This window comes from Trichechus manatus, unplaced genomic scaffold (genome assembly GCF_000243295.1).
Source record: "Trichechus manatus latirostris isolate Lorelei unplaced genomic scaffold, TriManLat1.0 scaffold00207, whole genome shotgun sequence".
Classification (NCBI taxonomy): Eukaryota; Metazoa; Chordata; class Mammalia; order Sirenia; family Trichechidae; genus Trichechus; species Trichechus manatus.
The window spans coordinates 1,816,077-1,833,146 of NW_004444143.1; the positions used below are offsets into that span (position 1 = coordinate 1,816,077).

Sequence of the window (17,070 nt, forward strand, 5' to 3'; positions counted from 1 at the left end):
CTAAGTCTCCTTGTAAAGCTCTTAGGCACACTTCAGCAGCTAGCTGGGTGTTGGTGGCCAGCTAAATGCCTCAGAGCAGCAGCCACACTACAGCCACTGCTGGGTTCCTGTCTGCACTTACGAAGGTGCGTGTCTTTCCTCAACCATGCTGTGCAGCTTGGCATTTTCTGAGTGTCCCCATATTCACGTGGCAGTCCTCATGCATCCAGCATGCAGGCCAGACCTCCCCCCGTGAAGGTTGCTGGTCAACCCAGGATTTCTTCTGCAGAGGTCCCGCTCTCTCTCACCATTTCCTCCTTCTCCTGGCTGATTTGCCGATTGCCCTGTCATGGACCAGTAACTTGAAACTTGCCTACAAAAATGGAAGGCGCTGAGAGACACAGAGGCGGGCAACTCCAGGGTGGCAGCAAAAGAGTTTATTAGGAGGACTTACATACGAGGTGGATCCTGTGTGGCCAAAGGACCAAGCGGATCTCTGTGCCCTGCAGTGAGAGGGTATAGATTTTATAGTGTGGTGAACGATAAGTGGCTAAATGCCAGAGACTTATCTAAGAATGGCTTAGCAAATGGTAGTGAGCTAGCAGAAGGCATAAGGGCACTCATGTTCGGCCTCACAAAGCCTGTTTCCCCTTCGTCTGGTGATCTGCTTCCATAAAGATGATAGCCAGGAAAACCCTATAGAACACGGTTCTGCTCTGTAACACATGGGGTGGCCATGAGATCGTCATCTACTTGGTGACAATGAGTTTGATTCGGTTTTTGCTTTCATAGTTTCCAGTTCTTTTGCTATTATGAGCAATGCTGCAGTGCAGATACTACATACATACATATAGATATAGATATATAAACAGATGTGAGTATTTTTGTTCGGCCAATTTCTAGATATGGAGTTGCTGGATCAAAGAGATGTGCTTTTAAAATGTTGATATTTTAATATCATATTACCTTCCTGGAAGTGTTCAGCAATCTATATTCCCACCAACTGTGTATGAGAGCACCCTCTCCAACATTAGATATTTAGAATCGTTATCATTTTTTCTATTATATGAGTAAAAGGCTATCTTGTTTTAATTTACATTTCAAGGATTATTTCTGCTTAAATAATCCAAGTCCACTTCAGATCAATGTGGGACAGAATGAATATTCAGTAAATAATCGTGGCACTGTTCATTATCCATTTGTAAGAGTTACAATTAGAAAAAATAAAATCCATGTGTATTAAAGATCAAATAGGTTTTTAAACTATACAAGTTATGTAAGTATTATGTAAGATAATTTATTTGAACTTTGTAAATGAGAATGCTTTTCCTGGTGTGATAATAAACCTGGAAGTCATTAAAGAAATGGTGACAAATTTGAGCACATAAAAATATAAAAGTTATGGAAAAAGTTAACATGAACAAAGTAAAAGACCACTAATTTTTCTAGATGTATAACTGTATCCTGAGATCCAAAGAGCTCCTGCAAATCAAATAAGGAAAAGATAATACAGAAGAAGTATGGAAATAAGCACAAATGATTATAAGCAATATGCAAAGTTTATCTACCTCATCTTTTATCTTGGAAATTAAAATTTCAGAAGTACTGAAACGTTACATTTAAATACAACTTTTGAAAAAATTAAAATATTGATATTTTTCCTGGTTGGCAGGATGTGAGATCAGAATACTCTTAAGACTATTGTGGGAGAGAGGATTGATTCACCTGGGGAAGGTAATTTGTCAATATTTATCGAAATTCCCAGTGGACTGTCTTAGTTACCTAGTGCTGCTATAACAGAAGTACCACAAACGGATGACTTTAACGAAGAGAAATTTATTCCCTCACAGTCTAGGAGGCTAGAAGTCCGAATTCAGGGTGCCAGCTCCAGGGGAAGGCTTTCTCTGTCTGTCAGCTCTGAGGGAAAGTCCTTGTCATCAATCTTCCCCTGGTCTAGCAGCTCCTCAATGCAGGAACCTCAGGTCCAGACGACACGCTCTGCTCCAAGCGTTGTTTTCTTTCTCTACTTGCTTCCCTTTCCTTTTATCTCTTGTAAGATAAACGGTGATGCAGGCCACACCCCAGGGAAATGCCTTCACATCGGATCACCCTGAATAAGGGTGTTATATCCCACCTTAATCCTCTTTAACGTAATCTAATCTTGCCTCATAACCACAGACAGAGGTTAGGATTTATAACACACAGGAAAATTACATCAATCACAAAATGGAGGACTATCACACAATACTAGAAATCATGGCCTGACCAAGCTGACACGAATATTTAGGGGGGATACAATTCAATCCATGACATGGGCATATCCTTTAATACAGCAGCACCACTTTTAGGAAATGTACAAAGGCACAAGCGTATATATAAAAGGATGTTCCTTGTAGCATTGTTTGTAACACTGGTAAGTCAGATTTTTAAAAATTATTCATCAATTTATTTATCAAATACCAAATGGTCTACTGTTTGCCATCGCTATTTTAGGCACTTGGGTCTACAAACCATCGGTTGCTGTTGAGTGGCTTCTGACTCGTGGCAACCTGTGTGTGTTGGAATAAAAACTGTGTTCCATGCGGTTTTCAATGACTGGTCTTTCAGAAGTAGATCACCAGGCTCTTCTCCCGAGGTGCCCCTGGTGGATTCCAACCCACACCGCAATCAAGATATAGAACATTTTTATCCTCTTAAAAGTCGCTCTGGTATCTTCCCAGTGAATCCCTTCATCTAACCCATCTCCAGTGCCTGTCAACCACTGATCAGTTTTCTGTTAGAGTCTATATTGTTGTTTATGCCAGTAATTTGTCCCCTCTTATTGCTGAGTAGTATTCCATTGTATGGATATACCACAGTTTTTAAATCCATTTTCTTGTTCATGGACATCGGGCTATTTCTACTTTGTGGCTATTATGGTCAAAGCTGCTATAAATACTTGCATACAGGCCTTTGCATGGACATCCTCATGCTCTCATTCTTCCTGAGGAATACCTAGGATGGCATTGCTGGGTGATATGGTTAGAGGTGACACCTCCACAGTCCCATGCGTGTGTTTCTCATCTCAAAGAGCCCTGCTCTGGGCTGATTCCTCGCAGGGCTGGTGGGCGTGAAGTAGCAGGAATGCTCTGTGCACCCTCACCCAGCACACTCTTGTGGGATGGACTTCCTTTATCCGCACTTGTTGGTCTGTTCGTTCAGTTCACCCTGAAGCAGTCTCTTCTGCTTTACATCTTTTCCAGCTGACCTTCTTTTGATTCACAGCAAATAATTAGATGGTTTTCCAAAGGATAATCAAACTAAGAGTTATTTTAATGGTAGAAGCCTCGAGGATGTTCGATAGATGAGGGTTGTGCTCTAAACGTGAGGAAGCACGAGAGCAATTATTATAACAAGTGGAAGAGGAGGCAAAAAACAAAGGTTTCGGCCAGCAGCAAACCCCTAATTGCATGCATGGTTTGTAAGTGGTAAATTAGACATCTAGGAACACACTTTCTCATCTTTCGGTGGGTATTATGTGCATCGTAAAGACTCCGTAGGCAAAAAGACTGGGTAGCAGTCTTGTGTCCAAGAACAATGAACAAGGCCAAACACCCCTTCACAGGACCACATTGCTCATGATCTCCACCCCTCTTGCTCAGCCCTCTCCTGTTTCCATGATAACTGAGATTCCACAATAAGCCCTGGAATATTTATCAATAAAATAAGGAGAGCTTGCAATAGAGACTGTCAGTTAGATAACATTTGACATTAGAAAGGGTCCATGCAACCCCAGCCCATAGGCTCTCAAAAGGCTTCTTCTGAGTGAGGGGAGTCCTGACATCTTGGAGCCAGAGATATTGAATGGAACCATAAGAAATCTCCCCTTAGTCTAGCCATGATATATAAGGCAAACCCTTAGATTACATAGCTCCTAAAAAGCAAATACGGCAGAGGTTAGAAATTCTAGACTCATAAAATATTTTAAAATAAGAGAGTATGTCATTGGGTAGTCTAGGAGGTCCTAGTAAGATATAGAATGCCTAAGTATAAGTCCATCCATTAGAGATAAGATGCATTTGGCTGCAAGCTAGAGAATATCTGGCCAATAGTGACTCAACTGTAGGAATGTTTATTAACAATAAGTTTGGAGATAGGTGGTCCCAACTTACCAATGTCATTAAGGGTCCGGGTCCTTTTCTTCTGCTCTGTCACCCTTACCTTGTTAGCTTTATCCCTGAAGTTTGTGACCACATGGCCCCAAAATCACTGCTGCACTTCCAGACATCACATCCTCACGTGAAAACTTCCAAACCAGGAAGTGGGAGGACAGGAACAAAAGGAATATCTCCTCATACATCTATCTCTTTTACCGTGGAGGAAAAGCTTTCCCAGAAACCCCTCTCCAAAACCCAAAAACTTCTTACCTTTTTTTGGCCAGATTGGGCCACATGTTCAACCTGAGACCAGTCACCAGTAGAGAGAATCAAGATCGTCATGATTGGTGGCATCATCAGTTGACCCCCAGGGTTGGGGTCAGCCACAGGAAGTGATAATCACTTGTGGGAGTGCCCTCATTAAGTTGGTTGTCTCTTTGTAAACTTCTAAAGTAAAACCACCCCTCTTCAAAGAATATTTCTGTACCTTGTTCTCTTTTCTGAAACATTTTCTCTCCTTGCCCTGTCCTCTCTTCTGCTATGTTTATCGGCATTCGTCCCATCTAACCCATCCCCAGAATTTCTTTCGCAGAACACAGACTGCCATCTTGATGCCCTGATCCACCTCCACATGGGTGGTTTTTCAGAACTGGCCTTAAAGGGACGTCAACAGGCTTCTCACTGATGTTGGAAACTTTAGGGGCCTCAACTTCCTGTATCTCTTGGAACTTTTTTTCTTTTTACCCAGAAGGAGTAATTTGTGAGAGAGATACAGGTCAAAAGTTGAGCACCTTCTCACACTATTTTGTTCTCTTTGGCTCCCCTCCCTTCCAACCCTGTGTCCCACTTCTAATTAATTTCCCCCTTCCAGGATCTATGTTCTGACACTTCTTCCAGGTGTCTGTCTACTTTTATTGATGCTCTGCTTTCTCCCTTTGGGTGATTGTTGCAACTAATTTTGATGACCCCTAGGCTTCTTGTTCACCCCGATCTGTTCTTCACCTCCCTTCCACCCTCTTCTGACTCATGACCTGGTCTAGTTTTTGCTTCCTTACCAGGATCCAGTGGAAGCAGATTTATCTCTCTTGCTTTGCATCACGACTTCCCTTGACCTACCAGGAATGTACACACACTGAGAGACGACTTGATAAGGCATCCAGGTGATGTATTCAACTGAGGGAAATGCTTCAAGTCAGCCTGTCTTCCACATTCGGTTACTTACCACCCCTGGTCCTAAAGATCACCTCTCCCGTTCTCTTACTGACACTGGCTTATTGATCGATCAGCTGTGGGTCCTGAAGCACGTACTAGTCTTCCCACTCATGTCTTCAATCATACTGTATGGACACATCCGTGCCAGTTTCTTAATGACTTTTTGGGTAGCTTCCCTAGGTTTCCGGCCACATTTGGTGATTTAAAGCTTTTCATCTTCTTCCCATTCCCCTGTAACCTTAGACTTGAACTGGCTCTGGGAACCTGGGGCGGGGATGGATCAGGTCTACTCTTCCTCCCATCTTTTTGGATCGTACTGCTTCGGGTTTTCGTGAAGGAGGATCTTTCCTTCTGGACGGGAAAAAAAGTCCTTCCTACTTCATGGCCACCAATTAGTTCCTCCCAGGATCTTCCCAGGACTCTTTAAAAACCATTTTTCTTAGTTTAACAAAATTATATACTGCTGTGTACACAGTACTGGGGAAGCAAGCACAACTTGTACAAGGAAAGGTCATGGAAGCTCCATAGACACTTCCAGACTCCCTGAGGGACTGAATTGCTGGTCGGAGGGCTGTGGGGACCATGGTCTTGGGGAACATCTAGCTCAATTGGCATAACACTGTTTATAAAGAAAATGTTCTACATTCTACCTTGGTGAGTAGCGTCAGGGGTCTTAAAAGCCTGTGAGCAGCCATCTAAGATACTCCACTGGGCTCACCCCTGCGAGAGCAAGGGAGAATGAAGAGAACAGGATATAAGGAAAAGATTAGTCCAAAGGACTAATGGACCACAGCTACTAAGGCCCCCACCAGAATGAGTCCAGTACAGCTAGATGGTACCCAGCTACCACCACTGTCTGCTCTGACCAGGATCACAACAGAGGGTCCTGGACAGAGCTGGATAAGGATGTAGAACAAAATTCTAACACACAAAACAAGACCAGATTTACTGGCCTGACAGAGACTGGCGAAACCCTGAGAGTATGGCTCCCAGACACCCTTTTAGCTCAGTGGTGAAGTCGCTCCCGAGGTTCACCGTTCAGCCAGGGATTGGACAGCCCCATAAAACAAAACAGGACTAATGAGGCACAGCAGTCCAGGGACAAGGACTAGAAGGCAGGAGGGGACAGGAAAGCTGGTGATAGGGAACCCAAGGTTGAGAAAGGACAGTGTTGACATGTCGTGAGGTTGTTAACCATTGTCATAGGCAATATATGTACTATTTAATGAGAAACTATTTGTTCTGTAAACCTTCATCTAAAGTACAAAAAAAAAAAAAAAGAATTATCTATGTGAGATCAAATTGACAACAGCAACTCAAAAGGTTTGATGGGAAGCCTAGGGGACAGTGAGTTGAAGATAATGGTGATGGAATAATTTGGAAAAGGGTAGTGAGAATAGCAGCACAACTGGAAGAATGTAATCAATGTCACTGAATTATACATGTAGAAATTTTCGAAATGGTGTATCTTTGGCTATGTATATTTTTGCCAAAAAAAAAAAAAGGTCCTCCAAGGTTGAGAAGGGAGAGTGTTGACATGTAGTGGGGTTGTTAACCAATGTCATAAAACAATATGTGTACTGACTGTTGAATGAGAAACTGTTCTGTAAATCTTCATCTAAAGTACAGTAAAAAAAAATTTTTTAAATTATATACTGCTGAGAAACCTTGTTGTCTAACATCTCAGACTGTCAGAAGTTTGGCTGCTTGAAATCATATCACCAGGAATGGAACATCTCACTCCTACTTGGAAGATCTGAGTTTCTTTGACACAGAGGAGCAGCCTTGACTTCCACCCCACTAGAGCCTTAGATAATGAGTTCCAGACACAACATTCTTCCCTTATGCCTACTTTGTAGTTCCCCAAAAAATAGGTCACTGAGTCCACTTCTCAGCCTAGCCTGATATTGACCTCTTTACACACAGCCCTGCTTTGCTTTGTGCCTATCAAACGCTTCGTCATTTCAGCTTCACCTGAACTGTACCTTTACCCCAAGTCCTGCAACAGCTCTTTGTGAGATGCCCTGACGTGCCCTCTGGAGTGGTCTCCTTTGCTGCAGCAAGATAATAAATTTGACTCTGTTGGACTCCAGCAGTATGAGAGCAGTATGAGACAGGCTTTATCACACTGTTGGCTAAGACTATTTCTCCAGCTTCTGCATTCACATCAGGGGCAATAAAAAAAAAAGAAAACAAATCCATTGCCATTGAGTCCATTCTGACTCATAGTGCCCCTATAGGACGGAGTAGAACTGCCCCATAGGGTTTCCAAGGAGCGGCTGGTGGATTTGAACTGCTGACCTTTTGGTTAGCAGCCATACCGCTTAACCACTGCACCATCAGGGCATTATGGCCCTCCAAAGGGCCACAACACATGAACACATTCGGTTTATCTGTGGTATTTAAATTTCTTGGGCCAAGACGGGAAATGGTGAGTAGGGGGAAGAAACAAAACTTTTGAGGGGGAAATAATGCAAAAAAAGTCTGAGAAACAGTACTTTAGCTACTATTGAGTAGCTTTCAGCATCCTCTTGAATCAGATGCCCAAGGACTGGCTCTCTTTTGCAGCTAGAGTGTGAGTTCTGGTCCCTGTCTTGGGAGATCCAATCCTGGTTTGACCCCTTCCAGCATCCCCAGAACTTCTACCCTTGTCTGTAGTCCCCTCACCCATGGGAGACTCACACTGGCTCGCTGCGCCAATGGTGAGAGTGCAGGGCACTCCATCACGCACACATACGCTGACTCTGCCTTCTTTCAGCCTTTCTCCTTCCCCCTGCCGAGACAGGCACAGGGGAGGGAGTCACAGAAACGCGTCTCCTCTTCTTGTGAGCTTGCCCACCTCGGAGAGCCCCTTTGCCTTGAATTCCGAAAGACACAGAAAAAGCTACCCCTTCCCTTCCCACCACCCAGATGATTGTCCCAGCCTCTGATAGCTTATCAGCTTCCCCACTTCCTCCTCAGTCTTTCGCTTACGTGGCCTGGGATGGTGGTGGGGACAGCAAAGCCAGTTAAGGTGTCACTGATTCATCTTAATAAACCCTGGGGAAGGAGTCAGACGACTGTTGTTTGTGGCTGTCTTTAGAATGTGGGCTGGTCAGCTCCTCTTTATCCTCAGCTTGGGGTCCTCATTACCACCTCTGAGGTCGCACAGAATGCTCCACGTGACACTTCACGAATGTCACCCTCATTCCCTTTCTGAGCCATGTAGGCCTATGTTGGCATCAACTTCTCACCAGCCGCCAGGACTCACTGCCTTGAGATAGTCAGATGAGCTGTGGGATAGAGAGACAGCTCATGCCTTCATCTCTCCATGGAGGTGTGTCTCTGCCTTTCCACCTGAAACCCAGTCCCCCACTGATGGCCCTCATTTTCCCACTGGCCTTAGCCTCGGGAAGAAACTAGATGTTAAAGACATTAGCAGACTTTTGAAATCCCAGAAGTCCCAAGCCTAGCCAGCTGTACATTGGAGGTGCTCAATAAATGTTTTTGAGATAAGGCTGACTTCGTACAAATAGGCGGCAGTATTTCTCCGGTTGCCTGCTGGGACGGGGGTCTGACCAGCTGTTTCTCATGTACCACCCCACAGTGGAAAATGAAAACTTACTAACTGACCAAAAACCAAACCAAACCCGCTGCCGTTGTTGCTAATCTATTGCAAGCAAATGACCACATTTCAATGAAATAGCTCCTAAGAAGATAAGGTCTTTGCAGTGACCTGAGGTCAACCAGGCTCATTAGGGTAATTTATCATTTTTTTTCAAGAGGGTTTCTTTCCTGGGAAGAGGATGTACCAACCCAGATAGTTGACCTGCTTTGCACCTAGTTAAACTTATCGTTAGAAACTGTTTACATTTGTGTGCTAGTAAAACTGCCTTTTCTGCCTTTGCGGCCCAGGTCACAGGGGTCGTTACACAGCTGAAGGCAGAACAGCGGAGTGGGTTAGGAGCATGGGTTTCGGAGGCAGATAATCCCACCTTCAAGTCCTGCTTCATTTACTTGGGATCTCCAGCTAGAGACTTCACCCCTCTGTGCCCCTTTCTTTATCTGTAAAATGGGGATCATCATAGTACTTACTGTGTGGTTATTGAGAGGATTAAAGAAGACAATGGTTCGGGCCAAAGCTTTAAGAGAGGTTAGCTATGTATTTTTATTCCTCCAGCCCCGATCCTCTCCCAGGGTCTAGGCGTCTAGCCGTTTAACCCTTTTCCTGCAGAATCCAGGTGTTTTATCCTTCCAGCCACTCATCCCCCGATCCACGTACACCATAAAAAAAAAACCAGAAGACAGGAAAGGCCATTCTTTTCGCTTGCTATCAAATTTATTTGAGTGATTTTTCTTCCGTCAATTTTTATAGAAGTCTCTGGAGATCTGAATTTCTTGAGCAACGGAAACTTCTTGGAAAAGCACATGTGAAAGTAGGATGGTCCCTCAAGCCTAGAGCCAGAAATGGCTGCTAGCCCTGTTCACCCCACTCTGGACTTGCCAGTAGGAGCAGCTCTGGGGGATGCAGTTTTCCCCTCCCCTGTCCCGAGCCACTGGGCAGCTCCCTCAGACTCTGCTCACTCCTCTTAACTCTTTCTTTGCCCTCAGAAAAGCACAGGAGCTGGCAGCTGCCATGGGGAGCTCGACTTGCCCCATAGCAGTCTCTCAACCCTGACTGCTTCCCAGGGCTGAATCAGCGGTGCGTGAGGGGACAAGAGGGAGGGCAGAGTGGTGTCAGAGCTGGGCTTCGGTGAGCACGTCCTTAGAAGGACTGAGTGTGTGCTCAGCCCCTGCCCGGGCCCCATCGGTTCCCAGCCTGCCATTCAAAGGTCCTGCTTGACTTGAGATAGGTACTATGCTGGGGACGATCCATCCGAGCACCCAGCTTTCAGCCCAAGCTGCCTGGCAACGGGTTTCACAGCCCTCCTAGAGTCTCCTACCTGCTCTCTACCTTGGACAACTCCTGCTCCTTGCTTTCCCGCGTCACCGTCAGTTCCACGCTGCGCTCCTGCCTGTAAAGGCTCCAGGCCCCTGCCAACCTCCTCAGCAGCCCCTGAAAGTCAGCTTGGAACCCAGAGGATGAGCAGTAGTAGACAAAGGGGTCGATGCAGGAGTTGAGGGTGCTGAGGAGCAGCACGTAACCTCTCCACGCTGGGCTTTCACCCTGGACGTAGCCCACAACATGGGACACATTGTAGGGCCCGAAGCAGACAAGGAAGTTGAGCAAGGTAGCTGCCACGAGCCCTGCCACCCTCTTCCTCCGGTGCTGGCTGGCTCCTTTGCTGAGAATCCACAGCAGACGGCTGTAGCAACAGCTGGTGATGAGCAGAGGCACCCCAAAAAGGACCACAGCCATCTCCAGCCGGACAGGCAGGAGAATGGCCAGCTGGTATTCCTGGAACTGCAGGTAGCAGGTCCCATTGGCGGCTGGACTCTTGGAAGAGGCCCCAGAGAGTTCGATGACGTAGACCACACTGCAGTGGCTGGCTGCCAGGAGCCAGCAGGCCACACTGACCAGAACGGCCTGTCCCGGTCTTGGTCGGTTTTTGTACCATAGGGGGTAGGCCACGCTCAGGAAGCGCTCGATGCTCACAGCCGCCAGGAAGAGGGAGGTGAGATAGATGGTGGTGAAGAAGAGGAATCCGGAGAAAGGGCAGAGGAAGAAGGGCAGGGGCCACTGCATGCCATTGGCTGCCTCCACCATGCGGAATGGCAGGAAGAGCAGCAGGATCAGGTCCGAGAGGGTCAGGTTGAGCAAGAGCACATCCACAGCCACCGGGCGGCGCCGAAGCTTGCCCACGAAGATCACAAAGGCCATCAGGTTGAGGGGGAGCCCCACGAGGAAGGCGAAGAGGTACACAGTGAAATAGAGCCAGTGGTGGCTGGGGAAGAAGGACTGCTCTGAGTTTGTGCCCATGGTGATGGCCGCTAGCAAGAGAGAGAGAGAGAGAGAGAGAGAGAGAGAGAGAGAGACGGAGATGGTAGTCTGGTGGAGATCTTCCTGGCTCTTGCCAGCAGCATCTCAGCTCTCAGCAGAACACTGTCACCACCCTCCCCCCACCAAAGCATCCCCAGCTGCTTTCCCCAGTGAGGTCAGCCTGCCTGTCTTTCTGATCATTCCCTGTCTCCTGTCCCTTTCCCCAGCAAAGAAAGCACCCAGGTGCTGGGCCTAACCACTCAACTGCTCCTCCGCACAGCTCCTCAGGGCCCCATGCTCACCTGCTTACTGGAGAACCCAGGTGCTCTGTGCCCAGCACTCTGCTGTCTCTTCCAGAACAATATGGTTAGCTACGTATCTGGCAGAACTGATAAAGGCCCATGACGTCACTCACTGCTGAGCAGCAGCACAAAAGATGCCTTTAGCTCCTTTGCCAGAGCTGTGTCAATATGCAAAAAGAGGAGCAAATTCCACAACTGCGTGCCCTGCTCTTCGGGTGGCCTCAGACGGGAAGCCTGAAGCACACTGGAGCAGACTTCCTTTCTCCTCCCTGATCCTCCACTTGAATTTGATCTGCTCCTCCAGAATGGGACTCATCCAGCTTGCCTTGTAAGGGCAGGAAGTGCATTGCAGGGGTGACCAGAGCATGGGCTCTGGAGCCAGCAGGTCTGGGTTCAATGCCGGCTCAGTCCCTTACTAACTCGTGGTGTGGACTAAGTGACAGTAACTGTCCATCTCGGTTTCCTGAGGGGGTGATTGTAGCACCAGTTGCCCCAGATGGTTGAGTAATGCACGTAAATACAAGGCTTAGAACAAAGCCTGATATGTGCGGAGCTCTCAGTAGATGTTAACTGCCACCGTCCCAGTCACTGGGACAATGTGACTTGTCTCTAGAGTGATACTACTACTACTACTAATAATAATAATAATGGTGGCAATAATGATAGGAGCTACCTTTCAAAATTCATTGCCGTTGAGTCAATCCTGACTCAGAGCGACCCTATAGAACAGAGTGGAACTGCCCCACAGGGTTTCCAAGGAGCGACTGGTGGATTCGAACTGCCGACCTTTTGGTTAGCAGCTGAGCTCTTAACCAGTGTGCCATCAAGGCTCCAGCTACCTTTTAATGGGTACATAATCTATACTACTCTGCTTAGCAGGGCGTCACCACTGCGCTGTGAAATTCTTCAGCCTCACACTACAGAAATGACTTGCTCCAGGTAGTATAGCTGTTTCAAGTATTGCCATCAGAACTCAGACCCAAATTCTGTCTAGCTTTAGAGATAATTTATTTATTCATTCAAGCATTTGTAGAGCACAATGAGATATGATCTCACACCCACTAGAATGCCTTATAGTAAGAAGTCAGACAATAGCAAGTGCTGATGGGAATGTGGGGAAATTGGCAGCCTCATATACTGCTGATAGGAGTATAAAATGGTGCAACCACTTTGGAGAACAGTTCACCAATTTCTTAAAAAGTTAAACATAAATTTACCAGGAGACCAAATAATTCCACTCTAAGTATCTACCGGAGGGATAAAATGAAAGGAAAACATCTGTTCTCGTAAAGACTTGCTCATAAATGTTCATAGTGGCATTATTCGGAAGAGTGAAAAAATGGAAACATCATCTGGGGGTCCATCAACTGAGGAGTGGAGAAACAAAATGTGGTATATCCTTACAGTGGAATACTATTCAGGAATAAAAAGGGATGAATTACCAATACCTACTACAGTATAGAAGAATCTGAGAAACATTATGCTAAGTGAATCACCAAAAAAACCAAACCATTTGCTGTCGAGTCAATTCTGACTATAGTGACCCTATAGGACAGAGTAGAACTGCCCCATAGGGTTTCCAAGGAGCGCCTGTTGGATTTGAACTGCCGACCTTTTGGTTAGCAGCGGAGTTCTTAACCACTGCACCACCAGGACTCCTAAGTGAATGAACCGAGACATAAAAGACCACGAATTGTATGATTCCATTTATATGAAATGTTCAGAAAATCTAGAGACAGAAGGTAGATTAGTGGTTGCCTGGGACCAGGGATGGAAACAGGGATTAACTATACACAAGCATGAGGGATTTTACTGGGGTGATGAAAATGTTCTAAGATGGGATTATGTTGACGGTTGCACAATTCAGTAAATTTTATTAGAAATAATTAAACCGTACACTTAAAACGGGTGGATTTTATAGTATGTAAATTAGAATTTCCAAGGAGTGGCTGGTGGGTTCAAACTGCTGACCTTTTGGCTAGCAGCCATAGCTTGCCGTAGCTGTTAACCACTGCACCACCAGGGCTCCATATCTCAATTAAATAGTTGAAAGTACAGCAGTGAACAAAGCAGTGAATGTAAGGTTTCATGGTGCTTCCATTTAGTGATGCTGGAGATTAGGGGCATTGAGTGGTAGGAGGATAATGAGGACACCACGTTACACCATATTCTTGTCTCTTTATTACAAGAGACAAAGAACCATTGGAGAAAACATTGCTGGTGCACAGATTTGCTGTGCTAGGTGGACTGGTACGAGGTACAGGGCTCCAGGGGTCATGCAGGGCCCCATGGGCTCCAAGGAGGACCTAGACTTTCCCCTAAATGAACGGAGACACAAATAACTGGGAGAGGTGGCCCAGCACCCAGCACCCAGCACCCAGCAAGTGCTCTGCAGCAGTGAGAGTAGTAAGTCATCCTTGGCATTATGGGAGGGGTAGCGAGGCTGCCTGGGCTGGCCATTGGGCTTTCACTGAATTCTCTGGAGTCAGAGAATTTGCTTATGGTCTCTGCGGAGCCTTGGGCAAGTTACTTCACTTCCCTGTCTGTTTCCATATGTATAAAGTGGGGGTAATAGAACTTACTGTGGAAGGTTGTCAGGAGCAATTGTTCACTCAGGAAGTATTTGTCTAGTGCCTCCTATGTGCCAGGCTCTGGGTGCATATCAGTGAATATAACAAAAATCCTTGCCCTTGTGGACATTTAAACATGAAAAGAGATTGTTTGTATAAACCCGCAAGTGCATGCCGGGCACGTAGCTACCAGTACTGCACTCCTGTGCGCTCATGGCATTGTTGGAGGAAAGGCCTGAGGCACCTAGCTACCGGTACTGCGCTCCTGTGTGTTCAAGGCACTGTTGGAGGAAAAGCCTGAGGCACCTAGCTACCAGTACTCTGCTCCTATACGTTCGTGGCATTGTTGGGGGATTAAGTCTGGCTCCTGTACCTCGCCTTATCAGAGTGGATGCCCATGTGTTTGCTCCTTCACAGCCGCTCTCCTCTGCCAGCTGGCTCACGGGTGCCGGTCGCCATCTTTCACCTTTGTGAAGTTGGCCGCAGGTATGGGTGTTGACCCCAACACTCCAAATTTGCCAAATGTCCCCTGGCCCTTTGGGTCTTGCTTGGGGAATCACATTCCGCTTCCACCCCTTCCTCACCGTGGGGCCTCAGGCAAGTTTCTTAACCTTGTAAAATGAAGATGATAATATCTGGCTTCAGGATGGGGGTAGCTCAGGCAGCACTTCGGAGAACATTAGGGAAAGGCACACCTTCCAGGTGACCACCACCCTGCACCAAAGTGGACCACTTAAAGAGTGGGTGATGTCTTTGTTCAAATTAATACCAGATACTTCTTCCACTGGGTTGAGGCAGCCTCATGCCAGGCACATGGCTTGGAGAGCAAAGCACGGGCTAGAATTTAGTCAGTGCTTGCCCCCTCTGCCTGGCACCCTTGCGCAGTGAACAACCCGCCCAACTATACAGTAGCAGCATGGCTAAATAAAAATGTTGTGTGAGGATGAAACCAGACAACCCTTGCAAAGCACTCTGCATGGTGCCTAGTCCATACTGAGGACTCCATATTTGTTCGCAGCTATCACTGTGATTGGTTACATTTTCCTTCTCTGAGCTGAAGCGTTTTTTTTCCTACCAACCTCCTGTTCAGAGCGCTAATGCTGCCCCCTTGTGTGTTCTCAGAAGTACAACAGCTTCATTATCTTGTCTCCTTTCCTGGAGCCCTGGCGGTGCAGTGGTTAAGCGTTTGGTTGCTAACCAAAAGGTCAGCAGTTTGAATCCACCGGCAGCTCCTTGGAAACCCTGTGGGGCAGTTCTACTCTGTCCTCTAGGGTCGCTAGGAGTCGGAATTGACTCGACGGCCAACAGGTTTGTTTTTTTTCTCCCCCTTGGAAACCATTTCCAAGTAGCGTCTCTCCAAGTGTATCATCAGCAGTAGATCCTCTAGAGCAGAAGCAAGCCTCCCCCCTGCTTCTCTGGGAGCACAGGGCCTCTGCCCATAGCAGCCTGGAGACAGACGAGGAAGAGCATGACACAAGCAGAGACAGGGCTGTGGAGCCCGCTGATGTGTACGGGGCAAGCTTACCTTCCTCCTGGGCCCCCAGCTCCTGGCTTCCATTCATCTCTCCGGACTGGGACACCATCTTCTGCCAGGCTTGGTCCTTTCTGTGAGTGGCTCCGGGGATGCCTCCAGCCAAGGCTGCCCTGCAGTTCCTTTGGAGCGTCTCCCACCCGGGGCCTGGAGAAGCGGCCTGGCTCCCCTGCTCCACACACCCCACCTCCAGCAGTAGCTACTACTCCGGGGGTGTCATCTCTTGCATTTTTGCCACACATGCTACCCACTGGCCAGTCCCCCCTCGCAAGTAGCCAGTGACCAGTGGGTTGAGCACAACACTCCAGGCACCTGTGATAAGTCCCAGCTTCCGCCAGCCACCTCCCATGGTGGGGTGCAGGAAGCCAGCCACGTTGGAGGCATTGTAGGGCCCTAGGCAGAGCAGCAGAGTGAGCAGAGCCCCCCCGGCCACCCAGGCTGCCCTCAGCTTCCGTCTGTGGCTCAGACCTGAGTGGGCCAGTGCCCGGACGCAGCCCACATAGCAGAAGGCCGTGATGGTCAAAGGCAGGAAAAAGAAAAAGATGGAGAGACTGAAGCGAGCAGGGCCAGCTGAAGCTGGGTCCCAGGCCTCCAGGCAGACTGGAGAGCCATTGACTGGTGTGCTGATGCCCAGGGAGCTGGTGGCATTGTCCATCCAGCCTCCTGGAGCCTCCAACCCCAAGATCAGCCCCAGGTGACAGAGGACAAGGGCCCATATAGCCACACACACACCCAAGGAGTAGCATGGCCTCCGGACTGCTTGGTAGTCCAAGGGGAAGGCTGCCCCCAGGTAGCGGCCAGCACTCAGGGCAGCCAGAAAGCCACCGCCCACATAGAGGGGAGCGAAGTGGGCTAGGGCAAAGGCAGGACAGAGGGCAGCTGGCAGAGGCCAGGTCCCTTCGGCTAGGGCCTCCACCACCTTCAGGGGCAGAGAGACCGCCAGCAAGAGGTTAGAGCAGCCCAGGTGGAGGACATAGACAAGGCTGGGAGTGAGGTGGAGCCGGGCATGGGACGCAGCATTTCGGATGACCAGCACATTGAGCGGGAAGCCCAGCGCAAAGGCGGTAACATAGAGAGCAAAGGAGAGCTGTGGGGGCAGGTCCATGGGGCCGGGTGCTGGCCTCCCCAGCTCCCGCACTCAACTTGCTCTGCGGCCTCAGTTCTCACAGCGTCAGAGAAGAGCTCCTGAAAGCACAAACGGGTTTTAGAGCTACTTGAACTAGTAGAAGCCATGTAGGGGGATAGTTGAGAAAATGGAGGCCCCTGGGGGAAGTGGTGGTGCAGTGGTAAAGAGCTCGGCTGCTAACCAAAAGGTTGGCAGTTCAAATCCACCAGCCCCTCCTTGGAAACCCTATTGGGCAGTTCTACTCTGTCCTACAGGGTCACTATGAGTCCCAATAAACTGGACAACAATGGATTTGGGTTTTGTTTTTTTTAGTGT

General features: G+C 47.7%; 2 protein-coding genes across 2 annotated transcripts; both read right to left on the reverse strand.

Moving 5' to 3' along the window:
• Window positions 1-9,999: 9,999 nt before the first annotated feature.
• On the reverse strand, window positions 10,000-11,235 carry LOC101350920 (free fatty acid receptor 3). The gene has a single exon (XM_004388117.2). The coding sequence runs from the start codon at window positions 11,224-11,226 to the stop codon at window positions 10,246-10,248; it is 981 nt and encodes a 326-aa protein (XP_004388174.1). The 5' UTR covers window positions 11,227-11,235; the 3' UTR covers window positions 10,000-10,245.
• Window positions 11,236-15,831: 4,596 nt separating this feature from the next.
• On the reverse strand, window positions 15,832-16,734 carry FFAR1 (free fatty acid receptor 1). The gene has a single exon (XM_004388191.1). It carries the CDS (start codon window positions 16,732-16,734, stop codon window positions 15,832-15,834), a length of 903 nt encoding a protein of 300 aa, XP_004388248.1.
• Window positions 16,735-17,070: the final 336 nt, after the last annotated feature.